The sequence below is a fragment of the Protobothrops mucrosquamatus genome, unplaced genomic scaffold (genome assembly GCF_001527695.2).
Source record: "Protobothrops mucrosquamatus isolate PMUCROS unplaced genomic scaffold, P.Mucros_1.0 scaffold251, whole genome shotgun sequence".
NCBI lineage: Eukaryota > Metazoa > Chordata > Lepidosauria > Squamata > Viperidae > Protobothrops > Protobothrops mucrosquamatus.
The window spans coordinates 382,826-392,789 of NW_015386599.1; the positions used below are offsets into that span (position 1 = coordinate 382,826).

Consider the following 9,964-nt stretch of genomic DNA (forward strand, 5'->3'; position numbering starts at 1 on the left):
ACATTACCAAGAACTGAATGTTTCTCCAAAATTGATGAAAAAACAAGGAGAAAACTGGTTTAACAGGCTGCCAAGAAGCCTATAATAGCATTAAAGGAGCTGCATTGATTCTGGTAAGTATTCGTTATATCCTACATGTAACAACAATGTCCCGTATTCTTCATATGTCTGGGCTGTGGGGTAGGTTGACAAGATGAAGCCTTTTCTTACAAAGAAAAATATCCAAGCCCAGCTACATTTTCCAAAACCTACATCCAGTCTGACAAAAGCACGTGGGAAAATGTGTTATTGTCTGGAGAGACCAAGGTTGAACTTTTTGGCCATAATTCCAAAAGGTATATTTGATGCAAAAAAACCCCACTGTGCATCACCAAAAGTACATTGTACCCACAATGAAGCATGGCAGGGGCAACATTGTGCTTTGGAGCTGCTTTTCTTCAGCTGGAACTGGGGCTTTAATCAATGTGGAGAGAATTATGAATACTTCCAAGTAGTAGTCAATTTTGGTACAAAACCTTCACGCCTCTGCTAAAATGCTGAAGGTGAAGAGGAATTTCATCTTTCAACACAACTACCCAACACTTACCTCCAAATCAACCAAAGAATAGCTTCACCAGAAGAAGATCAAAGTTTTGGAAGTTTTTCCAGCCAGAACCCAGACCGGAATCCAATTGAAAATCTGTGGGTGACCCGAAGAGGGCTATGCACAGTATATGCCCATGTAATCTGGCAGATTTGGAGCACTTTTTCAAGGATTTTGACCTTTACTTTGGCAAAGATTCCCAAGGCAAGATGTGCCATGCTGACAGCTCTTACCCCAAAAGATTGAATGCTGTCATAAAATCAAAAGGTGCTTCAACAAAGTATTAGTTTAAGGGTGAGCATCTTTATACAGTAAAACCATGTTGCTGTTATTTTCCTAAAATGTTTTTGTTTGCTTTTCAAATGAATTGTCCAACTTATATGTTAAAAATGGGAAAAGTTCTGAAGTGATTTATTTTGGTGTAGGGTTTTTTTTTTTACATCTCAAAACCCTGGCATTTTAACAGGAGTGTGTAGACTTTATATGCACTGTCGATACTGATTTTTAAAAATGAGGCGATCTAAAAGCTGAAATTAAAGTACCAAAGAACATGTAGGCAAAGCAAGTGAAGACAAAGATACTGGAAAATTGAAACTTTTCAGAATGTTTCAATTACTAATAAAATGATATTAAGTAAAAAATGTTAGTTTTCCTAGTTATTTTAAAATATTTATAGAGAAAGAAAACCAAGATTTTCATGATAAATAGCTTAGAAAAATAAAATGTTATCTCCAAGTCATATTACTCCTAAGTCAGGATGCAATTGCTACTGACAAAATATCTTTTAAAAACATTATGAATTATGATTTGAAGACACCAAATTTTGTTCTAAATTCAACAAAATCATGATTTGCCAATCATATTTCTTTGTGTATGTTAATTAGAATGTTCTCTACTTTCAACATTTTCAGTGCAATTTGGAATAGAAAAGATATATAAATAAAAATCAGGATGGTTAATTTTCTGGTTGAATGTCAAACTGAACAGTAGAGACATTATATAGCATAATTATATTCATAAAGCATTTCGTACCACCTTATTCACTTGTCTGTACCATCTCAACAATATTAGATTTCACTGTTCAGATAATGAAAAAGGTAAATGATATGACTACTGATTTGCTATTATGTTCTCCAGGTGTAATGAGTAGTCAGGGCAAATGTTTGGATGTTGAAATATACCCCAAACTATAAATAAAAATCAATTCTACAGCACTACTAAGTAGTCAAAGCAAATTATAAAACTTCTGAAATATTAATTATTGGACATGGAATACTCCACTTTTCTTATAAAGCTCATAATTAGAAGGCTAAATTCAAAAAGACATGTTCCCAGTATGACAGTTATACCACTATTCAGTAACAACCATCCAGGCATGGGCTGGAAGGCAGGCCTTCTTGGTAGTACCCACCACACTATGGAGCATACTTAACCCAGCAGTACAGTTAGTTTTAAGCCTCCTTGTATTCTGGAAGATCCCGAAAATCATTTCATTTTGATGCGAGATTGACTTAAAGTGCAATTGCAGGTGACCCTCTGATTGTATGTTTTAATAGGCTTTATGTTTTAATAGGCTTGATGAACAATTTTCTCCAAGTTGTGCACCACCTAGAATCTTTCTAATTGGGGTCCTCTAGCAAGTATTATAAATAAATAAATAAATTTCCCCTCCTATTCTTTATTACTCTGGTTTAGAAAAGCTGAAGATATGACTCAAATGTATTGCCTGACTCAAGGCACTTACCTGCTATGGGGATCCCTCCTAGACCTGTGCTGTGTTGAGGTGGGAGATTCAAGTCCAAGAAATTACTATTTGAAGAGGGATTTGCTGCGTGGTTCAAGTGCATGATGTTATTGCGAGGAAAGGCCATCCAAGGATAGCGAGTTGCTTGGCCTGGAAAACTGAAGGAATTATAAACTGCTCGATGCTGTTGAAATTGTGGGAACCTCTGTGGCAAGACTGAAAATGTGCTATTGAGAGAATTGGCATTTGCGGGTGTAGCAGGATGCAGAAATCCAGATCCTGACCCTTTGGCAGTTGTAGTGTGTGGGGAAGGATTCTGAAGAGATGTTGGTGAGAGAGACGGTTGATCTTGAACTGACAGTTCCTTCTCAATCAGGTCTGCTAAGGCTTTGCGGGTGATATCAAAGGGATCAAATCCCAAGTCATCTTCTTGCTGTTTGGATGAACCAAATCCAAATGCTGCCTGCCAGTCTGTAGAGGAGGATACTGGGATGGTTTCTGGGGAAGGGAGAGGAGAGGAGAGATAAATGTCTTCTCAAACCACCTATATCAAACTATTTACAAGTTTTGTATTTGTTTTCTTACCCTCATCTCTATTGTGCATGAAAATCTTTAAATTTGGAGTCATAATTTCTTTTTGTTAACTCCCCAAAATGAAAACAACTTTAGCATTTTTGTCATTTGGATAACTATAAAATATTTAGTACAAAACATACTTATTAAATACCATTGACACTAGCAGAACTTAGTTTATGGTATATAGAATTATATTTGTAACATATTTAGAAACAAATGCAGAGAGCAGGAAAATGGCTATACAGGTAGTCATTTAACTACCACTTATTCAGCAACCATTCCAAGTTACAATGGAACTGTAAAAGGGGGATTTATGACCGATGCAATTTGGGTGGTCAGCAACTGGCTCACAATTACAAGGTCACAGAGTCCTATGATCATCCTTTCTGACTTTCACTGCTGGCTTCCAAGAGGCATGGTCAACAGGAAGTTGCAAATGGTGATAACATAATGTGCAGTGCTACAACAGCATAGATTTGCCTAATGATGGCAATTGGGACTGCCAGAATTGCCATAAGTTGATGTGGTCATGTAATATCACACTTTATGGTCACATCGCGTTCCGGGTCCCAATTACCATCAACCAGCAAGGACTATCTCTATTTCCTGTCACGTACATATAGAATAAACAAACTACTACTTCATGTTATGTATAAGAGAGTCTAACAGTAAATTACATAGCAAATAAATCACCATAGCTGCTTCTTATTAGATATTATATTAGATATTATATTTAATGAGATTAAAACAAAGAGTCTTTAAAAAATAATCAATTTATTGTTATATAGGACACTGTCCATGTCATTCACTGACTATGATCTACCAAAGTTTAGGTGATAATTGGGATGAGACTCTTTATTATTTTCATGATAAAACACAAATATCTTAAATTTGTTAAAATAAATTGTTTATTTTAGCCTCTAATGAAATACTGTATGGTATTAGGGGATGAATTTTCAACAAGGGAACAATCTGAACAATCTGTACCAGCTGAAGTTGTACAAGCAGTCCTCGACTTACAACCACAATTGAGCCCAACATTTCTGTTGCTAAGCAAGACAGTTACGTGAATTTTGCACCATTTTATGACCTTTCTTGCCACAGTTATTAAGTGAATCATTGCAGTTAAGTTAGTGATACAGTTTTTAAGTGAATCTGGCTTCCCCACTGACTTTGCTTGTCAAAGGTCACAAAAACTGATCACATGACCCCAGAATACTGCAACCATCAATGTCAGTTGCCAAGCAGCCAAATTTTGATCATATGACCATGGGGATGCATTGGTCGTAAGTGTGAAAAAAAGCCATAAGTCAATTTTTAGTGCTGCTGTAACCTCAAACGGTCACTAAACAAATGGTTGCAAGTCAAGGACTTCCTATATCCTGAAATCAACTCTCTAAACTAATAAAATGCATGCATGTATAATATCAATTTGGAAATGTTGTTCATATAGAAGCATGATTACTCATTTATATTTAAATATATTAATGCCAGGTAACAAAGCCCATGATATATAAATTAAATAAATCACTGTTTGTAATTATAAGGAAAATATTCTACCTAATTCTGATGTTAAATTATACTACATTCAAGCACAATATGTGAAATTTTATTTTAAGAAAGTTATGTTAATTTAAGATAGAATTTTCATTTCTTTAATAAAGTTTATCATCACCCACACAGAAAATCTTTACAAAAGTATTACCATGGCTTTTAATAATCATGATTTACTTAAAAAGTGAAATTAAGGCAAAATACTATTTCAAATTACAATGTGCAAATATTTATTAATAATTATTCTTATACTACATATTATATTTATTTATCATATTTATAAACATCCCCCTGATCTCCCTCATAGAGCGACTCTATATTACCTGATGTGAAGAGACTCTGTGGCTCTGGTGCCATGGGCCAGTCACTGGACGTCTGTGGAGAGCTAGGAAATGGGGGGAGTCCACTTGGAATTGGATTGGGATGCCGAAAGTTGTCTGAGAAGAGGGACTGTGACTCTGTTACAGCTCCTTCAAATGGAGAACGTGCACTGTGATTGGATGAATTGATTGGGATGACTGAATTGGATTTTGATAAACCGGGAGGTGGTGATGGTGTGTCGCTATTTGATATCTGAAAGGAAAAGGTCAGGTAAAATAAGATTCAGTTTTGCAAATATGCTACAACCATAAAATAAAAAAATCTTAAAAGAAGATAATTTTATCAGCTTACTAGATAACCCATGACCCATTGGATCACTGTTTCAGATATATTACCTAAACAGAGAAACGGAATGACCATGGGTGGGCAAAACAAAAACAAAATAAAACAAAATAAATGACTTCGAACTTCCTGCCCGCTTCCTCATTGACTTTCCTTGGGAAACCTGCAGGGAGTATTGGAAATGCATTGAAGCAGCCACAACTTTGCCAAATTTCAAAACCACAAAAAAGTCCTGGATTTTGGATGTATTCTGTAAGTTAGTCCATTTGAGGTATGTACATTCAAAAATTATTATCCTATGATCCACTATTTTGCCCAATTGAGGGTTACAAACAATCAAACAGGCCCAAGCGTTTCAGAAGTATATAGGTAATTTTTAAATCATTTCCAAAAATTTGGCAGCTAAGGAAAAAAAGCTACTGTATTTACTATAACAAGTTTAAATTATAAATGTATATACTTTTATATGAAAGCAGGGCTCTTTTTGCCACAAATTAGTTATAATTACAAAAATATGCAACTAATAGAATTCAGAAACATTCTTGTTAGGATCTTACCTGTTGTGAGTTGTCACAATTTCCTATACTGAGAGAATCTGATGGCTTGTCAATAGAACTAGAGAAAAAGAAACAATATTTAAGCAAATGAAAATGATACAAAATTAATTTAATGGAGTAAACTATAGGACAGTGGTGGCGAACCTATGGCACCCGTGCCAGAGTCAACACTCAGAGCCCTCTCTGTGGGCACACGTGCCTTTACCCCAGCCTTGCCTCCCCCCACGACCACCTCACCAGTAGCCCCCCTGGAGGAGAGTCAGCCCCGAGCGTGGCCCACACGGAGCAGCGCAGCCAAGGACATGGCAGCCAGGCAGCGTAGACAAGACTGTCCTCACGCCCCATCACGCACAGTTGATGCTGCGGGGTGCGGGCAAAGGGTGTGGCCGCCATGGCGCTGCTGGGCTGCCTGGGCGATCTGCGGCGGGTCCTGGAGGTGGTGAGTGGCCCTGCGGGCAGGCAGGGCGGAGGATGGGGTGGGGGTGGAATGGGGGCGGGGCCAGTTTTTGGGCACTCGGTCTCTAAAAGGTTCGCCATCACTGCTATAGGAAGTAAAATTAAAACCTTTTACTAGCTTAAAAAGAACTCTGTATTGTTTTAGTAACTATTTTTATATATCCATTTGCACATTTTGCTTTACTTTTGAATTTCATTAGCTTTACTTAATGAAAAATTCAATTAGAAAAATCCTGACTTAAACTACACAAAATTATTTAAACTTTATCTGCAATCAATTCCAGTTGTAATTATTACAACAGAAATTTATTTGCAAGCATTTTAATATGACACAAGAGATTAAATGAGGAACGGAATGACCAGGTTGTAATCAATCCCCTCTCAGTCACATAAGCTCCCAGGGTGACTATGGGCTACTAATTGTCTCTCAGCCCAGCCTGCCTCCAATTCTGTTTGAGAAAAATAGTAGTCTTATGCTATCTTGAGCTCTTGAATATAAGGTGAGAGATCAGTCCAGTAAATAAATAAATGGAAAAGCTCTCAGTGTGGCTTCAGATTGTTAAATAAAATAACACTGGATTTCAGACTGATGGCATGTAATGCTCAAGAAATTCTGGTATTCAGATTAAAAATATACTAGTTTGGAGGAGGTAGGAGGAATTGAAATTAACCCAAGTCTTTGAATTAATTATTTTAACAGAAAAACTACATTTTTAATGCCATGTATCTTTCTAGCAATTCTAGCACCGTGATGGCACAGTATTGCAGGCTAACTCTGCCTACATCCAGTTCGATCCTGACAGGCTCAAGATTGACTCAGCCTTCCATCCTTCTGAGGTCATTAAATGAGGACCCAGATTGTTGGGAGTAATATGCTGACACTGTAAACCACTTAGAGAATGCTGTAAAGCACTGTGGAGCAGTATATAAGTCTAAGTGCTATTGCTATTTGGAACACTCGAGTAATCTGAGCATCTTAAAACTGCCATTCACAAATTTATTCTACAGATAAATTAGCTTGAAAGACCACTGTAACAGAAAGAACAAGGAAAGATCAATATAAAACACAGATGGTGCTGTAATTCATAAAAATAGGGAAAGAGTGGTTTGAACGAGTTACAGTAACGTAGTTCAGATACAGATACTGAATCAAGCACTATAAAAAACCAAGTGAGCAAAAAAGATAAGGTGCACATGCTGGAATGTGTGTTTTTAACTGGAATTAAGCTATACATATTTGCCTGTACAGAGTTATTCCACTAATCCAAATATATTTATCAGGAAACACTGATAAAAATCCAAGATTTCAACATTCATTGTCTTGGCAATTCAGCAGAAGTATAGTACATAGCTTACTACATTACTGACTTGGTAGAAGGGAAGCTATAAAATAAGAGATACAGACACTGAACATCACTGATTTAGACATATTAAATTTAATAAATTAATAAGTTATCAAATGTTAATTAACATGTTAATAAATTAACATTAAAATAAAACTTTATATGGTTTTATGACTTGAAGATAGAATGCATCTTGAGCACAAAGTTGCATAAATGTCTTCAAATATACCTTTGTTCAAAAAAATACTTTAGTCAGAAATAGCGACTGTAATCTGTGATATGAATACTGAAGAAAAATTGGCACCCAAAAATGTACTTGAATTTAACATTTCCAACAATAGTTAAGGGAATACTTGAATTCTGAAGCATCTGTCTGATAAGGGCAGTGATACAGCAACCTAAATATTAACAGATTTTAATCCAAAAATAATAAAATATTTTGAATATATAATGTTTGATAGAACAAGTTAAAATAAGAATAAATCTATCCTAGTCTGTAAAAACCTAATTTGGTGTATCTTTCTGTGATTTCTCCCATCTTCCAGGTTCAAAGAAAATTACTTAAGCCTGAGTGCTTAACAAAAAAATTATCTTGCCAAACCCAACAAATGTTAGATATATTATAAGCAATGAAATAAAGCTGGCAAAAGTTACAAATGTCTTCACATAGTAGCATCAAATGCAGCAAATGACTACCAAAAACCACGAGTTTAATTTAAGCCATAAGTACAATTAAAATCATCCATGTAATTCAGGTAATAGGAAATTTTCCATTAAGTAACTAATTAGTTACTAATAATACAGTTTTCCTTAAATCTCATTGAAGGCAGAATAATGTAATGGGTAATAGTAATAATCTGGAGAAATAGATGTAGAACTGCAACAAAGGCAATGGTCAGAAAAATGAAATCTCTGTCTGGGACAGAAAATTATTTTCAGAAAGTGTCTCAGACATAACCTTCCTAGTTCTCATAAAGATAAAGGGAACATGGGGGGGAAGTGCACTCAGACTTACAAGGTTCTATTAATATAATCTTATAATAAAAGTATTATCATTCATAACTCTGGTGTGCTAGTCTGGTCTACTTTAAAAGGCAGACAAAATAAGTCTTGGAATGTTCTGCTTTATAGTACAGGTAGTCCTTGACTTACAACAGTTTATTTAGTGACCATTCCAAGTTACAAAGGCACTGAAAAAGTGTCTTATGACCATTTTTCGCACTTATGACTGTTGCAGCATCCCTATGATCATGTGATCAAAATTCAGATGCTTGGGGCTTCTGGTTCCGGATCGCGGCGCTGGTGGATATGCGGAGAGATTGCTCCCTCCACCATCCGGTTTTCTCTTGCCGGGAAACACTGAAAGGGGTCAAAAGTCACCTTGGAGGGGCGACGAGCGAGGAAGAGGACTTCCTGATTGATCACAGAAGGGCAGCAGCCCTTCCGTTTGATCCGGGGCAGGTTTTCAGACTGACGGAGAAAGATCGGCCATTCTCATGGCCCATCACTAAGCCGCTATGTGCCGAGGCAAAATTTACCACCAAGCACACTGAAAGCACCGCGGAGGAACTAGGTGAGACTTTACCTTCTTGTATCCCAAGTATTTTCCTGTCAAAAGCCTTCTGAAACTTCTTCCCCCTGTGAGGAGAGAGAAGGAAATGTTTTCTTCCCACCCTCCAAAATGGCGGTCTTTGACTACGTAGGGAAAACAAAGCCCTGAAAAAAATACAGCTAAGTAACTGGATTTATACTACTTTGATATCTGGGGACCCAAAAATTCCTACTTTCACGGGAATCTGTCACCTTATCTACTTCTAAAAAAGATGAACAAGAACTTAAACTGCATAAAACCTATCCCTGGTCTTGAAAAAGATTTTAAAAGCTGTCAGGGATATCTTGTGGTGAAATTTGATAGAGCAAGTAAATACTCTTGTTAAAGAGACCTGCTTACAACCCAGATTTGTCCTTGGAACTATCTAAAAGAGATAAAAAGCTGGGAGAACAGCTGGACAGTAAAATTGGTTTTTAGGAATTGTGGAGGTGAACATTTACTGAATTTCATCCAAGAAATAGCCTTCACTAAAGGACTATCTATAACTGTGTTAGAAATGGAGGAAGACCATCAACAACTTAACTATAAACTCATACTTGAAAAAATCCTTGAAGCTACTGAGATAATTAAATCCAGACTGAAAGATAAATGCGCCAGCTTAAACCTACAAAATGAAACTCTGAATTCAACGAAAGAACCTACAATCCAAAAACCAATAGAGGCGGAAGAAATTAATACCAAGACAGAGGAACTTAAAGATCAACAAATACAATTTACTAAAAACCTTGACAGACAAACCCTGACCGCAACTAAAGAACTTACAACCCAAAAAGCAACAGAAGTGGAACAAAGCAACACCAACATGGAGGCTGTTAAAGACCAACAAATACAGCATATTGAAAACCTAGATAACCAAATAACAACTTTAAAGCCGGA

The 9,964-nt window shown here is 36.5% G+C and overlaps 1 protein-coding gene across 1 annotated transcript in view; it reads right to left on the bottom strand.

Moving 5' to 3' along the window:
* CNOT4 (CCR4-NOT transcription complex subunit 4) overlaps positions 1–8,968 on the bottom strand; it is a 33,592-nt gene extending 24,624 nt beyond the window's left edge. The window contains exons 1-4 of the mRNA XM_015814445.1: positions 8,952–8,968; positions 5,678–5,735; positions 4,781–5,030; positions 2,328–2,825 (exon numbers count right to left, since the gene is read on the bottom strand). Of these exons, the coding sequence (XP_015669931.1) occupies positions 2,328–2,825; positions 4,781–5,030; positions 5,678–5,735; positions 8,952–8,968 (823 nt within the window). The remainder of the gene's footprint in view (positions 1–2,327; positions 2,826–4,780; positions 5,031–5,677; positions 5,736–8,951) is intronic.
* Positions 8,969–9,964: the final 996 nt, after the last annotated feature.